Genomic DNA, 18,374 nt, shown 5'->3' with positions numbered 1-18,374 from the left:
AGACATGAGGTAAAAAGGTAGATACCGTATACTGTGCACATGCAACACTCTAAAAGAATGGTGAGTTCTTCAACAATATCAACAAATGGGCATTAGGAATGTCTGTGGAGCAGCCTCTGAAAGAGCTTTTATTAAATTGACAGTTTTTGTTTGCACATGCTACCAATCCTTGAAACTTGGGGAGATTTTCATGTCAGGGTATCATTCGTTCATTCCATATCCGTTTTAGAATCAAAATCTGAAAACGGATAACGACTTGTTATAGAATTTTTCGTTTTCACATCAAAAATCAGAAAACAAATAAGGGTCTATTTTTCACAGTTTTGATTTTGTTTTGAAATTGAAATTAGAATATGAGGAACATGTCTGTGTAAACCTTCAATGTGAGTTATTTGTCTAATTTTTATATAGAGAGTTCACATTTAATATCAAAATATCACACAAACAATTTTGACACAATCTTTTATTATTTTTTGTTTTTCCATTTTTAAAACCAGGACAGAAAAACCATGTTTTCTGTTTTTCTGTTTTTCCGTTTTGGTTTTAAAACAGAAAAACAACAAAACAAGTCCGTTTTTTCAGTTTTTTTATTTTGTTTTGAATCAGAATAACAAAAGAATGAACCATACACGGATTGAAAATCCCATTATAATTACATTCTCTCATATTCTATTTTTAATTTCAAAACAAAATCAAAACAGCGAAAAATAGACCGTTATGTGTTTTCTGATTTTTGATTTGAAAACAAAAAATTGAATAACAAGTCGTTATCCATTTTCCAATTTTGGATTCTAAAACAGATATGAAATGAACGAATGATACCCTGATATTTTCAGTGTAGTGCTCATGTATATGTCATTAGTCATAAGTAACACAAGTGAAGCTTGTGATGCTTCAAATGAAAAATATTTGCTCTTTTTTTTATTTTTCGATTTTTTTTTTTTCTGAGACCCAATGTTACAATATGCTTTTCTCCTGATTTGATTCTTTCAATATTTTTTGAGTTGCTGAGTCAATTCCAATTCTTTGATACCGGAAAGTCAAAGACACACGTTTTGCACTCTGTTGAAGAAAAGCGGTAAATTTTTTCCAAGCCAGCTTATAAACAAAGATTAAAATGAAGGATTGAAAATTGAAAAAAAAAGAGATTTTTTCAATAGAAAATTGTGATTTAAAAATCTTTAAAACAAAAATCCCCTCACACCTTTAACAGTTAGCTGACCGTGGTCTGAGGAAACAGCTTACTGTTTCCACATCTCCTCTGTCTCTGAGGTCATTTATGGTAACTGCAGGCTTTTAGCATATACACAAAAGGAAAAGGAATGAGCTATTTATAAAAAAATGTTGGGCTGTTTTGTCTCCACCTAGTGTTTCAAGTGGTGGTCATATTGCTGTATCTGACTGTCTTACTGGGACTCTACGTGGTACCCCTCTACATCACCTCCCCCTGCATTATGGATCCGAGTGCTCTTAAACAACGCCCTGAGGTCATCGGCCACCAGGGAGCACCCATGGTGAGTCAGCTGATCTCTTATCATCCACTCCGGATCACTCACCACACAAATGTTAATGATGCTGAGCCTCCCAGAAAATGGGGTCTCCAGGTTACCTGCAGAGGGATTCATCAACTTGGCATGAGACTCAATGACTGAGCAGTATTCTGAAGGAAATGGGAGGTGGATACAGATCACTCATTAAGTTCCTCACATTTTTCAAAAGAGCTTGATGCAGTGGGTTTTCAGATAAACTCACAGTGGACTCTAAACCTAATGGCTATGTCTCTGTGAGACTAAGAAACTCAAAAAGAGTGGAAAAGAATGGCCTCTGTTTCCCAGAAGGACTGTATTGATTGAAGCATTATTCATAATGTGTAGCTCCCAGTCATCAACTCACTGGAAGAAGCTTTTCTCATCAGTCATTGTTATCCTTTAGGGTGGTATGGATTAGAGCAGTCCATGAATGTTGTTTCTTTTCATTTCACAGCAGTCTTTTCTAAACAGGGGGATTCTATAACCACATGTGGACTCAGTAATGTTTTTCTTTTTACCTAGTCACATAACCTACTAAAACCTTAATATATTAAAATAATGTAAAGTAACCAGTATCAAAAAAGAAACTATTTCACAGCTGGGAGCTCCCCTGTGTTTAACTATTAAGACATTATTTAAGTGGTATCAAGACTTATTCCTGACTTAAAAAACCCTTGTCTTCATCAGTCACATCATGAAGACCAAAGATGCCTCACTAGATTTCTAATAATGTGTTTGTGTGTCTCCAGCTTGCTCCTGAGAACACGCTTTGGTCCTTTCAGCGAGCTCTGCAGATGAACGTCACAGGGTTTGAAGCGGATGTTACAATCAGGTACACTTGTGCACACCAACACTGCAGACTGACAAGGCCAAATGACAAAGGCTACTTTATTCAGGCTTAGATGCTGCCTTTATCTTTAGATATGAAAAAAGAAACACCTCAGTACAAGCTTTGCTTTTGGTGCACCTGTGATAAAAATATAAACCTATGACAAGACAAACTGTTCGATATTTTTCACCATAGACACAGTTCATAAACAAATACTTGGGATTCTGGCTTCATCAGTTACGGCACCAAGCATTACTCAGTGGTGCAGCAACAAATCCGTTCATCAGCAGGCCATAGATAGGGGCTTCAAAGAAACAATATAACAGGAGCTGACGGGCTGAGTGAGACACTCTTGGAGAAAGAGGAGAGAGCGTAGGCAGTGAATAGTAAAGTGGCTATTGAACATGATTGATAGTAAGTGTACATGTCTACTCATGCGTGTGCAGTCAGTGAGGATGGTTGATTTAGTGTTGTGTTGTGATGAGATGTTTTTGATCCTGCTGCAGTGTCAGAACTTGTGGATATGGGCCTTTTTTTGTGAAGTAGTAAATAATGAGAGATTGACCTGTTGTATCTAAATCAGCAGCGCACCCAGCTGTGGCTGTTTGTGAGTGTGTGTACTGTGTGTATGCAAGTAGAGTTTATGAGTGTGGTTGGAGCAGGCTGCTGACAGGTAAGAGCCTGACTGTGCTGAGCAATAAGACTTGACGACAGCCAGAGGGTCAGTGAGACTGCCCCACTGCAGCAGACCAAATACACACACACACACACACACACACACACACACACACACACACACACACACACACACACACACACACACACACACACACAAAGAGAGAGAAATCACACACTGGAAAGACATCCTCTCAAAAAACATCCTCGCAACATTCAGAAGGAAGGAGATGATCAGTGTAAGCAAACGCACACACACACACACACACACACACACACACACACACACACACACACACACACACACACACATACAGTATAACTTTAGTTTTTTCTTTGGGAGATTTTCTATTTTTTGTTGTTTTGTTTGATGACTTATATCTTCATATCACATGAATGGATTTTTTAGGTTATTCCTGAATCCTACTTCTTAGCTTCCCGATCAGGTCGAGCTGGACCAGACTGATTTACAGCACTTCAAGGTCTCTATGACAACGCCACACAGGCTGATGAAGTTTAGTTGAGAGAAGACAGATCCGTGTTTTTCTCTGCTGAAAATGATTTCTGTGATTAATTTTGTAGTGATGGTGGACATTGGAGCTTAACTGTCAGATAGAAAAAGAAGAGCAGAAGAAAGATGAACAGTAGAGAGCGAGAGTCCAAGCTAAAAGCTAAAACACAGGCTAAAGGCTACAACAGGAGCTGAAAACAAACTAAAGGCTTAAACACGAGGTAAAGGCTAAAAACAAGCAAAAGGCTAAAACAAGAGGTAAAGGCTAGAAACAAACTAAAGGCCTACCTGACTGGTAGATGACTGACAGGAGGTCTCACAGCACCAGGCTGTGAGTAAGGTGGCCACTTGTCCCATAAAATATGGAATCATCCTGTATTTCACACCTTAACGCTGTGTCTGTTTTGAATCAATATGGGACGCAATTTTTCCATTTTGCCTTGAATGCAGCACCATTCCATCTGAATATAAAGTGAGCTTGCTACTGCCTACTGAAAGCAACTGTTGGTTGGTTGATTTTAAGCATGGAATAAGTGCTTTTGAATTGAGTGAGAGAGAGTCAGGGAATCAGAAGTAAACATGTCTGTGCCTGCAGCTGCATCTGGTACTCCGCCCTGTGCGCCACTGGATCTGGTAAAAAGTTGTCTTAAACACAGAGAAGTAGAGTTTAACAGAAAACAAAAAACACATCTTGTTAAGAGTGACATCTTCAAGACAGTGTGTGATACTCCGGGCCAAAAGGTGGCGCTGCATCCCAATTGAACCAGATCCTCCTTATAGCCTCTTTAAGCTTAAAAAAAAGATAAAGTTATAGCTATTGATCTCTTCTCAGTCATTTCTGCTACACAAGTTATTCCTGAGTTTCAGCTTTCATGATCACTGCGCTGCTGCCTGGTCCATATTTAGAAACATGTGGGCGCAACCAAAGCAGTATAATATGCCATAATGCTGCTCTAACCCTCTCCTGATCTCTAGTGTGGATGGAGTACCTTTCCTCATGCACGACCACACCTTGCAGAGGACCACTGATGTACAGAGGGTTTTCCCAGACAGACAGATGATTGATGCTTCCTTCTTCAACTGGACAGATCTGCAGCAGCTAAATGCGGGACGGTGGTTCCTCAAGGTACTTTCTGTGTAGTGATGAGGACAGTATGAAGTTTTTTTTAGCTTCCTGTGACACTGGATGTGGTTCAGTGATTTATGATAAAGGTCATTAGTCCTCTGAGTCACTGGTACTCCCCCTAGCCGACCACAGGAGCGACTAGGGCCCTCTTGAAACCTTAAGTATTATTATTATTCTTTGTTTATTGTGCAGCTTTTACCCCACTTGACAAGGACCTTGCCACAAAATTCAGCCATGGCAAAAAAATGTATGAAAGAATCCAGAAAAATATAAGCTACATAGCGCCCCCCAGTGGCTAAAAACTGCAGCCCCTCAGGCTACTTTGAGCTACAGCCCTGAAATTTTTTGGCTAGAACTACCATGTCAACACCTACAAAAAAGTCATGTACAACTATGGTGAATTCCAAACAGGAAGTTCACCATTTTGCCTTAAACTTTAGATTCTGACAATTTATAGGCTACGTATTTGAACTAACTAGTCTGACATTTTTTACTGGATCAACTCCAAAACTGGCTTGTGTATACGAGATATGTTTACGATTAAAAGTCGTTGAAATATTTATCGAGTCTCAATGGGTGTGGCCAGGACAAGGGGTCAAACTTCCACATTTTTTGAACTATTGTTTTATTGAGGTTGTTCTGTGAGAGGCTCACTCTAAGAAAGACACTGAGCTTAACTTAATGTGCTGTTTATTGGCATGTATTACCTCTCAGTCAAAGTTATACTCTATCATATAACATTTACTTTAATGAAGTGTGATTTTACAATGCTGTGTACAGAATATAAACTATCTGACTGAAAATGCTGTGAACAGACTCAAAAGTACAGTCCGATATAGATAAAAGCAGACACACATGTTCAGTATGATGCCCCGGATGCATCTATATCATTATTTTCACCTAAAAGTATAGCGCCCCCAAATGGCAACAGGATTTAATAGAGTTAATAGGCTATGTATTTTGATCGGATCAACTCCAAACTTGGCTTGTGTTTACTAAACACACCGGCAATCACAGGTTATCAAAGGTTTTGTTTTTTTTCACTCAATGGTTGTGGCCACAACTGGCTGCCAAAGTCTCACCATTTTTTCAAAATCAGGAAAACCTGTAAAGGTTTCTTGTAAAATGTTGTATAAGGACCAAAATGCACAGATATGTTCAATGTGTCATCTTAAACACATCTATATGGTTCTTTATAGAACCACCCCACAAAGCACAAAGCATCCCCAAATGTCAACAGGAAGTAATGGCTTTTTATCTATTATTGAAATACCCTCCTGTTTTTCACTTTTTCTTATTTGTGCTCACAAATCTCTAACAAGCCTTCACAAAGCATCACTGATCAAGTCTTGTCATGTAGTTAAAGGGTGTGTCTGTGGCAGCACCTTTAACGCACAAATATCGTCATCAACCAGGAAGTCATAGGGCGTATTCAGACCTGGACTGTTTGGTCCACTTTAACGGACCAGGGTTCGTTTCCCGCACTGGTGCGGACTTTCCATGCAGGTGTGAATACCGTATTTTCTGCACCATAAGGCGCACCTAAAAGCCTTCAGTTTTCTCAAAAGCCGACAGGGTGCCTTATAATCCGATGTGCCTTATATATGGATCGATATTGATTAATCATGGCTACTGTAGTCAGGGGGCGTCGTTGGAGTAACAGCGGTAAGCAGTAAGAACCTGTAAAGAGAATTTCTGTCAAGTACTAACATCAGCTCACAGGCTGGCCCGAGCTTCTTCTCTTGTGTATTGCTAGAGCAATACAGCGCCCCCCCCAAAGGTCTGGCTTTTGAACTGATCTCTGGAAACGGCTTTTGTGGACGGCAGAAACGGCTTCGTCTTTACAGCACACGTTTTTTGAAAACGGCACAGAAAATAGTTGGATAGGAAAATGTGCGGCTCCGTGTGGATGTAGCCTGAGTTTGACTGACTTATTGACTGTTTTGTTGACATTCCCTTTAGCGCAGCTCCATCTAGTGGATGCATAACGCAACCCCAGCCACTACTATAGCTTCTATCCTATGCGCCTTACCATGCTGTGCGCCCTATATATGAAAACAGTTTTCAAATAGGCCATTCATTGAAGGTGCGCCCTATATTCCGAAGCGCCTTGTAGTGCGGAAAATACGGTACACACAAACAAACCCTGGTGCGGACCAAACAACCGGACCGAGACCCACTTTTTGAGGTGGTCCGCTTCCAAACGAACTCTGGTGCAGTTCGTGGTTCTCTGGTGCAGGTCTGAATACAGACCAAGGTCCATCTGAACTAACTACAGGATACATGCGCCTTTTGGGCCAATAAAGCCACTGTAAGCTAACCATCTTCGGTTCATACCTGATCGTTCATCTTCTGTTTAGCCACGCTGTTGCTAGCATGTCGTGGGTCAGAGCATAGCGTCTCCTTGCTGCGCGCGTTCGTCTTCGCTGTTCCAAAATTTGAAACAATGTTGTTAAGCCTGCTTTGAAGGAGCTGCTCTTGAAACTGAAAATGATTTTGCAGTCCGCTTTTGGTCTGGACCAAACAAGTGGACTAAAGGACTTTTCTGGTCTGAATACAGCCATAGTTACTCTGTCATATAGAATCCAATCTTCTTCAAATTTCGCACACACTATCAAGGTCCATCTCACAACACTTCAATGACCTCTAATCTGTGCTACTGCAGTAGTGCCCCCCTCTGGAAATGCAAAGTAATATCTTTCTGACACATTCTCATATTTCTTCCCAATTTTGCATGCATGATTGTAGTCCTACTCTGGACTTATCCCCAGATGCATCAGGGTAATACAACAGCACCACCTATTGCACACAACTAATATTCTCTACCTTTACAATTACCCATCTATGCTTACTGCAGGGACCACACCTCATCTATAGACATAGCTTTTGGCTGAGCCACATTTTGCTGCACATGTGGCGGCCAGGACATGCTCTGACGGGCGCACGACGGGCGAGGGCCGCTTATCGCTGCTTGCAGCTTTAATATTATCATTTTTCTCCTTCCCATTATCTTTCTGTCAAAAAAATCTCACATTGATGTATTTATGTCAAGCTACTTAAAGCTTAAATGTTTCTATGTTTTAATTTAATTGTATTTATTTATTTTATTGTTTGTGAAAACTGGTGGGAGACTTATTTAGCAGCAGGAATTGTACCATGCATAAATAGTGAAAAGGTAAAAGTGAAATTCAGTCCTGGATCTTTGACATCACTGTGGCGTTGTGTGGTCGACGTGTTTCAGGGTGACCCCTTTTGGAAAGTGCATACCATGTCCCCCCATGAGAAGGCTCTGATTGCCAACCAGAGTGTGTGCAGCCTGGAGCAGCTTCTACATCTGGCTTCCTATCACAACACCACGGTGGTGTTCAGGCTGAGGAGACCTCCTCCAGAGCACCCCTGCTATCACAGCTGGATCAATGATACGCTGCAGGCTGTGCAGCAATCTGCCATTCCTCAGAGCCTGGTAATTTTATTGGAGATGAAGCTCTTAGATGAAGTTTTGTGTGTGTGTGTGTGTGTGTGTGTGTGTGTGTGTGTGTGTGTGTGTGTGTGTGTGTGTGTGTGTGTGTGTGTGTGTGTGTGTGTGTGTGTGTGTGTGTGTGTGTGTGTGTGTTCCTGGCTTCTTTTAAATGTTAAAATAAACTTTAAGATTGTTCATTTTGCTGTTTCACCATCTGTGTAATTGATGTCCCCCTACTCTTTTTAAACATTCAAAACTGACATAATGACACAAATCACCAGTTTGAAGAGTGAGATTATAGGCATGTATATTTCACCGTGTGTAGGTGATGTGGACGCCAAACGAGGACAGGTCAGTGGTGAAAGAGCTGGCGCCTAGTCTGATCCAGACCTCATTGGAGAAACTACATCCTCAAAGTCTCCATCGCTCTGGCATCAGCAGGCTGTTGCTCAGATACAACCAGGCCAACACACAGGAAATCAGGTACACACACACTCACATGCATAGAGCTCATGTGTTGGTAGTTGGATACATTTTTTAAGACCTGCCTGGAATGTGTGTGGTATCTTTCAGAGACTTCTCCCAGAGCAGCATTAAGCTCACCCTTTACACTGTCAACGAGCCTTGGCTTTACTCAGTGCTCTGGTGCAGTGGGGTCTCTTCAGTCTCCTCAGAGGCCCCGCAGATCCTTAAAAAGGTGCCTTACCCAGTCTGGCTCATGGTAAGCATCCATCCCACTCCTACATTTTTCTTTTTCTTTGCTTTTTTTCCTCAAATGTCAGTTTATTGTCATTGTATGTTGTTTGTAGAAATTCTTTAATTTGTCCAAATAAAGTTTGATCAAGGTTTCCCCTTCTTGCCATTTCATCAAGAACCGTCTGTCCAAAGCCTTAGAAAGACGTTATTATTTCTAAAGTTATGAAAATTAGTCAATAGCCTGTGTCCTTTCTTTCAACGTAATCTCTTCTGCTTCACTCATGTAGATTATCTTATAACTGAGCTCACCCTATGTCACAAGCATTCTTTTCTCTTTATATTTTAATACTAAGGTCTAAGCAAAGTAGAGAGACCTGAATTTTCAGTGCAACATATTCTATAACATCAGGCTTTGTAGGTGGGTTTCTCTTGAACCCTTTCTTCCTCTATCAAGTGCATGCCAGCCTGTCATCGTCTGTCCCACTGGATGGGGGCTCTCCCAGACCTGCAGTAGTTCAGAGTGTTTGGGCGTCTGCAGCGCTGTCTTTAGGAATTGGGGCACAGAGTCAAAACAGTCATTTCTTTTTCATTTTCCGTTTGTGCTGGGGTTCATCCAAACAGCTGTTTAATAGCTGTTTCTCCTGTTAAAATCAGTGATGTTCCATCCATCCATTTTCAGTACCGCTTATCCCAGGGGTCTGCAACCTGCGGCTCTCTGACTCCTTTCCTGTGGCTCCCTGTAGATTTGAAAAAAATATATTAATGAAATAAAGAATCTTCCTTTATAATTTTATCATTAAATAATTATTTGTCTCATTATTTATTTGTTTTTTAAACTTTTTTGCAAATTTAGGAATAAAAATTCCAATTTTTTTAAGATTTTTTTTTTATTATTTATTTTCTTTTTTAATTTCTGCATTTTTCCCCAAAATTTTTGAAATAATTTAAAATGGAGCAAGTTTGTAAAAAGACAGTTTTTTTATTTTATTGCAAATTTATGAAATTTTAAAACAGTTTTAAAATTTAAAATATTTTGCATTTTCAGCCTTTTTTTGATTTTTTTTTAAATCACAAACTTACTGAAATATCTTATCTATTTATGAACTTTATATTACATAGTTTTCTCAATTTGTAATATTTGCAAATTTATTGAAAATAAAAAACTGATACATAACATGTACAATTTTATAAACCCAAAATCTTCTTGTTTAGCTAATTATTCACTAGATATTCAATATGTTTCAAATTTATACACTTTTTGTCTTTATTGTTAAGATAAAGTAGATTTTGTGGCTCCTGAATGACATTAATCCAGGTGAGCCAAGGAAAAATGGCTCATATAAAAGGAAAGGTTGCAGAACCCTGGCTTATCCTGTTCAGGGTCGCGGGTGGCTGGAGCCTATTCCAGCTGTCATTGGGCGAGTGGTGGTGTACACCCTGGACTGGTCGCCAGTCAATCGCAGGGCTGAAACATAGAGACAGACAACCATTCATGCACACACTCACACCTCGGGACAATTTAGAGTGACCAGTTAACCTGGTGAGCATGTTTTTGGACTGTGGGAGGAAGCTGGAGTACTTGAAGAGAACCCATGCATGCACAGGGAGAACATGCAAACTCCACACAGAAAGGCCCACCGGCCGAGGTGGGGATTTGAACCGGTGACCTTCTTGCTGTGAGGCTGAGCCACTGTGCAGCCCCGTCAGTGATGTTGTGTTTTGTTTTTTTTTAGCTCACAGTAAGTTTATTGACATGTAGTGTGTGTGTGTGTGTGTGTGTTCGTGTGTGTGTGTGTGTGTGTGTGTGTGTGTGTGTGTGTGTGTGTGTGTGTGTGTGTGTGTGTGTGTGTGTGCACATGCACTCATGCGCTCATGTGTTTCCAGAGACCAGATGAATACTGCCTGATGTGGGTGTCTGCAGACCTGGTTTCCTTTGCTGTGGTCATAGGAATCTTCTTTTTCCAGAAGTAAGTTCAGTCACACAAGTACAGAGTTTCCTTCATGTTTCTGCTGCTGTGTGACAGCTAAAGTAAATCTCTGGTTCTCTTTTGTACTTTTGCATACGGAGCCAGTTCTAATGTATCAGTGTTGACCTTTGTCTAATAAAAATGCTGACAATAACATCAGGAATGTAACTGGGGTTGTTGCAACAAAGATCTGAATTAACTTTTTTTTTTTCATTGCTTCCTTTTTTGTCCTTTTTCATACACTGAAGTAAAAGAGCACTGCTTTGGGTTTTGTAAGGGATAAAAACTGCCCTATAGAGTGTTTGCACTGACGTCATGATTTGGGTAGTTACCTGGATCTATAGATATACAAACACCTGATTGCTTGTGCACGCTGTGAGCCAATGGGAAGAAATAACCGTAGATTGCTAAATTTTCAAACAATTTTCAAACGACTTGGTTTGTTATAAACGTCAGAGATGTAGTTAATTTACTATTCTTTTTTTTTTCACATTTTTTTACACGTTAGGGTTTGTAATAAACCAATCCCTTTGTAAATCTGTGAAAAATTTAGCAAGTTACTAGAATTCAAGTTAGTAAGTCATCCACCTCACCTCCGACTACAGTACAGTGCACCAGAGCAGTCCCCAGCCATGTTATGGTCTTGTAGATATCTATGCCTGGATACCTGGCTACATTGGAGCTACACTAATGTAAACAGTGAATGGACAGAGATAGAGGTGCAGAGCCAAATACGATTTTAAGATTTCTTATTCCACCAACAAATGTAGAAAAACTGAGCATACTAAAACTTTTTGAGAAGGACTCAACCAGCAGGAAAACAGGAGATGTTCTGAAAAATTACGCCTAATAAGCTGCCAAAGAATTAGCATCTTTATCATTATCTACCTAAAGGCATGAAAACACAGATGTTACCACCGTATTTATCATGGGAGAGGGTCCACGGAATTATTGAGGTTGTTCTGGGAGAGGCTCACTTTAAGAGAGACACTGAGTTTAACTTAATGTGCTGTTTATTGGCATGTATTACCTCTCAGTCAAAGTTATACTCTATCATATAATATTTATTTTACTAAAGTGTGATTTTACAATGCTGTGGACAGAGAATATGAACTATCTGACTGGAAATGCTGTGAAAAGACTCAAACGTACAGAAATCCTGATGGAGCTGATGGAGCTTTGGACATTTGTTAGCACTCCTCACCTCTATCTGCCAAAATTGTTGGTCATCCAAGGCATACAGCAATCATTTACCATTTTTTACAACAATAATTCTATATACCTGCGCGCTTAGTCCTGTCCTGCTGTCAGAGTACCTCCAACATGGCCGATCCAAGTTTATAACGTCATGTTAAAAGACTCTATAGTCAATATATTTAGCTCTCTACACCTCACTTTGTTCAGAGGACATCTCTGTCTGCAGCACCAAAACAGTTCATCCACATCAGCGCAGCTCCTCCTCGACGTATATCTGTTGGTGTTATTAAATGATACAGTTAGTGCTGACCTTCAGAGGTGAGGCCTGTCTCCTCTTGTGGCTGATCCTTTGTTGGAGATTGTGGTTTTGGGGGTTTATTTGCTGCAGAGTGCAGTTTTGGTCATTTCTTTGACACCCCCAGAGACCAATGGACCAGCTTCTGTTGTCTCTGGTATGGGGGCAGTGATCTTTGCTTGTTAGGGTCTTGCCTGACTTTGCTCTGCTTAGCTGAGTTTCAGTAGCTTCTGCCAGCTTCTAAACTGACCTTTTTGTCTCCTGCCTTCTTTTGTCCTTTTTTGTCCTCCTGCCTCTTCCTGACGTGCATGCTCTCCTCCTCCTCTTCCTCTGCTGCATTCTGGCTTCTTCTCTCAGCTATCACATGATCAGGTAACTGGGTCACCTCTTGGGAACCAAAGTCTCTTCCTCTTTCATTGTCTTTCATTACCTAGATCAGCTGTCCTTTATGATCACTGAGTTATTTTGTCTCCTCCATCCTGCCACATTATGATATCAGTCACTTTTTCTATCCACATCACTGTCACTGTCTCTCTGTCTCACTAAAACTGTGATTTACCTGAACCTGTGTCCAGCTCTGCTTCCATTTTACCCATAGCAGAGACTCTCTGGTCTTTTTCCTGTCTGTGTGAGCTCATCAAAAGGCGTGTTTTTTTACCCAGTCAGCACAGAACATTCTCACTGTCAAGTTCTCAAATAATAAGTTCTCTATATTATCCAGTCAGGGGAATGAGTGAGCTCTTAGATGAACAACAGCTGAGTTTTCATCAGGTGAAGTGCTTCAGTATTGACCGTTGTTGATGCTGATGAAGTAAAAGCTTGCTTGTTTGCATTTCTGTTCCCAAACCCCTTCCTGCAGTAGTTGCAGTTCATTCTGAAAAACGACCCTGAGTTAATTCAATTAGAAAACTGAGTTGATTTAATGTAAAGGGGCTGTGCAGAGTCTCTAGTGATTCTGAAAAAGTCTCCTTTGGAGGCATATGCCTGGTCCTAATCCACACATCAAAATGAGATTATCAGCACCAATATAGGTTATTTATTTCTAGATACTACTTCTTAGCTTCTTATCTTAGCTTAGCTGGCCAGAGAGAAGAGAGGTCTGTGTTTTTCTTTGCTGAAAACGATTTCTGTGATTAATTTTGTAGTGATGGTGGACACTGGAGACTAACTGTTTGACAGAAAAAGGACAGAAGAGCAGAAGAAAGATAAACATGAGAGTGATAGAGCACAAGCTAAAGGCTAACACAGAAGCTAATCTGTTTGTGCTAATGTTCATTCCAACCCACAGTCAGCAGTTATTCTGCAGTGGTCTGTTCAAATTTAAGAGTCTATCAATAAAATGAAGAGTGAGGTTATGTTAGCTCTGCTTGGTCTGCTTGAGTGCTGTTATTAACCAGGATTCATTAAGATTACACATTCAGTAGTAATTCTATGCATCTGTTGATAAATACCTTATCTTGTAGTGTTATATCTGGTAAAAAAAAAAAAGTTGTCTTGAGCAAAGAAAAGTAGAGTTAAAAAAAATCGGATCTCCATTCATTTCCAAAACAAACACATGCCGGGTTCAAAGTCATGTTTTTACCACAATGTGTGTGTGAGACTCCAGGCCATAAGGTGGTGCTGCAGTCTGATTGAAACAGATCCTCCTCACAGCCTCTTTAAAAAAAGATTCTGGCTGTGTCCGAAATCACTCTCTATTCACTATATAGTGCACTATATAATGACGCCATTTTGTAGTGCTGTCCAAAATCTGAGTGAGCGTGGTCATTCACTATATAGTCCACTCAATGTATCCCACAATGCATTTTGAAAAGTAGTGTATTAGTGATGCTCACTATATGAGCAATATATACCATCATGCATTTCGGTTCAAACAGAAGAAATGACTGATAACATGTTTAATGATTACTAATAGCATGAAACAACATTAAAAACATCAGAGAATAACACTTAGCTCCCTGTTTAACTTTCGGACCAGCCCGTCTCACAACTTTGAGCTGAGAAACAAACAACACGGACGTTAGCTGTTAAACCGTTCATCGCAGGTGATGCATTCACTGGACCTTGTAATTCTTAAACACAGCATAAGTTCCGCGCAAATATATGGTTTATTTATTTAAAAATAATGTGTAATAAATGTTTCTATTATATTTGGCTGTTGCAGAAAATAAGCTGCATATAATATTAGGTATCACTAAAATAAATACTGTACTGCAGTTTTTAAGAAAAGATATAACTGTAAATTCCCAGCCGTCCATGAGCGACGTGAGAGTAAATACGTCACTGTCAGCAGCTTGCAAATGAGTGAGTAGTGTCCAAAATGTTGTTTTAATTTAGCTGATTGAGTGGACTATATAGTCAGCTATATCTAATTCACTATATGGTGAGTAATGAGTAGGGAATGAGTGAGTGATTTCGGACACAACCTCTGTTTCAATGGTCAAAGAATTCCTCTTAAATCACTGATACCTCAGATCCAGAACAGGTTTTTCTCAAGCAGCAACATAGGTCTAAGAATATGAGACATTGTGGCGCTAAAATCTGCTGTTTCTCCAGTGTCCGCTTGAGGCTGGCTCTGGAAGTACCGGAAGTCACCCACACTCACCAAGTCAGAAAGAGACGTTTTCAAAGCAGAAATTAACCTATTTACAGCCTGGTTCAAAAAACGTCTCCTGTCTAAATCCCTAATTTTACTATCGGCGCATACTGTACGGGGGTGGGTTTCTAACTCGGCAGTTTAGAGAATATTAAGATCACAAGCTCGCCTAATCAGAGGTACAGCTCAGGGTCACGTGACTAGCAGGTGCCCTATAGCTGTAGGTGAAGCCCTTGCCACTACCAATATGGCCGCGATAGCCAATGTGTTCATTTTCTGTTTCCTAAACAGACGGGTGACGTCGGGGAGACTACATCCATGTCTTATACAGTCTATAGTTTTACTCCTGAGCTATTGGTGGATATCAACTCATTATATTAAGTCTGCACATCTACACACAGATAACATTTCCCAGAGTACATGGATCAATCATGAGACATTAAAAATGCGCACTGATAGGATTCTCCATCCAGCTGCAGGGGATCTGGCATGACCTGATGCATATTCAGAGCAGACGTAGAGATACTAGGCTATTTGTACTTTCATGCAGATCTGTCTTAACTTTAATATGACCCTACAGGTATCGCATGAGTGGTATGCACAGCTACAACCCTGAACAGATCATGCTGAGCGCTGCAGTGGGAAGGTCCAGCAGAGACCTCAACATGATGAAGGAGAAACTCATCTTCTCTGGTAAGGCCCTATCACTGACAAAACAGACACATGTCTTTGTTTATTGTTGTTGTGGGGGGTTTTTTGTGGTCTCCTGGTCAGATGTGTGAATCTGAATTTTCTGATTTTGAAATATGAATTTACAGGTAGGTGTTGAGCTTTCTAAGTGCTAGCATGTTACTCCATCTCAGCATGCACCTCTGAGTGTCTGTGAATGTTTTGGCCATTTCTTCCTGTCTCCCCCTGTTGAAGGTCAGCCCCAGTAGCAGCCTGTGTGACGTGGACCACCTCCTGTTCATGATACCATCTGTGTGACTTCTCCCTTATTCCCCGCATTCATTGCATCCCTGGTTGCCTGCCACTTCTACCCCCTGTGCCCTTCTTCCCTTTATCCATCCATCCAACCATCCATCCATGCATCCAACCTTTCCTACATGCACCAAACATCCCCAGTAAAACTCCTGCTGGAGACAAGGTCATGTGTTCAGGAGCTTAGGCCCTTTTCAGTCTTAGACAGCTTTTAGTGCTGTGGGCAAAGGTGAGTTGAACTGCTGAATTCTTTTTAAGCTCTCTTTAGTTTTCCATTCCTGTTTTTATTCAGATCACTCCTCTGTTACAGCCTGTTAACCTTTGCTGTGTATTTCACTTATTCCTGAATCTTCTTGAAACTGATGAGCTTACTTTGTGTTTCCCCTTACCCTGTGGCGCCCTCCAGAGGTGGGAAATGGTGTTGGGGGTGCTGAGGAACTGTATGCAGATAATGGCTACGACTACTACACCAACCAGGCCGTCAGCCAGTGATTGGGACTTGTGTTTGTGAAACTGCTGTAACAGATGGGGGTTCATTTCTCCTCTGTGAACCATGGATGGTAGGATCTGCTTGAAAAAACACTGCCCCGTTGCTTCTTGTTACCCCAGAGGTTTTATTTTGTGCTTGTGCTTGACAAACAGTCTGTATAATAAACAGGAATAAATGCACTTTTTATGAATAGGGTCTAACAAATGTGGTCTCCTCTCTTACTTCTAAACGTTGGGGAGGCCCCTGAGAGTTATTAATGCATGCTTTGTTTGTTAAGATGTTTCCAGATGGTTTAATCTGTGAAGCCCTTTCTTATTTTAACTGATGTAAATGATGTTTCTGTCTTGATGGATACATTTCATTCAAAAAAGGCTCATTTAAAGGTTTTCTTGCAAAATGAAACTTTTACATTTAATGTTTCATTTTGCTCTTGCCTTTGTCCACACTTAGTAAAATATAAAACGTTGTTATTTATATTCTAAGAAACACTTAAAAACTAAAATCCGATGTTTACAAAGTCTGTCTGTTCCTGGTGAAAGATTGTTTTATTATTTTGTTCAAGGTTGAATGGCCCCTGTGTCGCTGCTTTTGACCCAGGCATACAGCAGTAATTATCACATTGATTTGTGTGTGTGTGTGTGTGTGTGTGTGTGTGTGTGTGTGTGTGTGTGTGTGTGTGTGTGTGTGTGTGTGTGTGTGTGTGTGTGTGTGTGTGTGTGTGTGTGTGTGTGTGTGTGTGTTTGTGTGTGTGTGTGTGTGTGTGTGTGTGTGTGTGTGTGTGGTGTGAGCTGGACTCCTAATGTGACCAGAAATGGTCTGATGGATGTTTGTGAATCTTTGAGGTGAATGTGTTTTTTAATGAAATGCATAAAGTATTATGTGTAAATTTGGCTGGTACATGTTTTAACCTTGTTTGGAGTTCTGTTAAAGGCGTTATTGTTACATTAAAGGGGAACCAAACCAAACTACAGCTGACTAAGAGTAACATTTGAACAATGTGACAGTTATAAACTACAGCAGCAATAGTCAGGGGGACGTGGAGGTCATGTTACTTCCTCGTCTGTTAACTTCTGAGCTGTGGTATATTAACGTTAACAAATACAATGCATCTAAATGTTTCTGTAACTGAGTGCTGATGGGTTACAGGAGAGGGTGGTACATGTGAAGCTCTGAGTTCATTAAAGGCTACAGGTTTCACATCAAGCAGCAGAAAACTGATGGATGTCTTTTTTTTCTCTATTCTGTTACTGAACCTCAGAAATAAACATTTAAAAATACCATCAGATCTTTTTTTTTTTTTTCACCCTGAAGTCATTCCTTAAAAAACATATTTTAACCCTGTAAAGCCCAAACCATTCAATAATTGACAGAAAATTCCAGTTCTTTGAACTTGGAGCCTTGATTGGTCCCTCTGAACAACCCCCCCAAAACATTTTCAAATATCACTTTCCATATTTGAGTTTCAATTTGTATCATATTTGATAAATCAGGTCACAATGCTCAACGATTGTTTTTTCCTGAACAAACAACAACATAATAAATCACAAACAAATCTAACAATTTGTACTTCCAAACATAAACAGTGCTACCATCATGCTGTAGTGAGAAAGCCACCAATGGAACTGTCTGGGTGGAAGACTGAAAAAAATAACATTTTAGGATTTTGCTCATTTTGCGATTCACAACCTTTTATTTTGCATGGTGGAAGGCCTGAAAACAGTTTCTCTCCTTGTTTAAGCAAAGATGCTCTCTGCATTTCTGACAGTACACATGGGCAAAGTGGCCTGTGCACTGCTTGCATCTCTGTCAGGTTTCCCATGTTGGGAAACGATCCAGGCCATTCTTTCATACAGCAGTACAGCAAGTTTCCTACCTAGTTTTTAACTCTAAATGTACCAAATTATGTCATTTAAAAATAAAAAGACTGTATATTGCTTGATTTTAGATATAATGCATGAAATACAAGGAAATGGTGATTGACTGTTTCAGAGTTACATGACCTTATATACCCGCTGTATCAAA

General features: G+C 40.2%; 1 protein-coding gene across 5 annotated transcripts in view; it reads left to right on the top strand.

Moving 5' to 3' along the window:
* Positions 1 to 17,629, top strand: part of gdpd5b (glycerophosphodiester phosphodiesterase domain containing 5b) — a 67,026-nt gene extending 49,397 nt beyond the window's left edge. For 2 of the 5 annotated variants that reach the window (XM_074679024.1, XM_074679022.1), the window contains 10 exons: positions 1,369 to 1,514; positions 2,279 to 2,361; positions 4,520 to 4,670; positions 7,912 to 8,133; positions 8,456 to 8,613; positions 8,704 to 8,851; positions 10,711 to 10,793; positions 12,643 to 12,657; positions 15,462 to 15,574; positions 16,269 to 17,629. In XM_074679024.1, the coding sequence (XP_074535125.1) occupies positions 1,369 to 1,514; positions 2,279 to 2,361; positions 4,520 to 4,670; positions 7,912 to 8,133; positions 8,456 to 8,613; positions 8,704 to 8,851; positions 10,711 to 10,793; positions 12,643 to 12,657; positions 15,462 to 15,574; positions 16,269 to 16,354 (1,205 nt within the window). In that variant the 3' untranslated portion in view covers positions 16,355 to 17,629. Of the gene's footprint in view, positions 1 to 1,368; positions 1,515 to 2,278; positions 2,362 to 4,519; positions 4,671 to 7,911; positions 8,134 to 8,455; positions 8,614 to 8,703; positions 8,852 to 10,710; positions 10,794 to 12,642; positions 12,658 to 15,461; positions 15,575 to 15,805; positions 16,092 to 16,268 lie in introns of all 5 variants that reach the window. The other 3 variants (XM_074679025.1, XM_074679023.1, XR_012599088.1) reach the window with 2 other exon arrangements.
* Positions 17,630 to 18,374: the final 745 nt, after the last annotated feature.

Source organism: Halichoeres trimaculatus, unplaced genomic scaffold, assembly GCF_033239565.1.
Source record: "Halichoeres trimaculatus isolate MK-OKI-2021-1 unplaced genomic scaffold, fHalTri1.1 fHalTri1_scaffold_9, whole genome shotgun sequence".
Lineage (NCBI taxonomy): Eukaryota > Metazoa > Chordata > Actinopteri > Labriformes > Labridae > Halichoeres > Halichoeres trimaculatus.
Note: the sequence above shows the minus strand (reverse complement) of the source record. Positions and strands in the feature narration are given on the sequence as shown.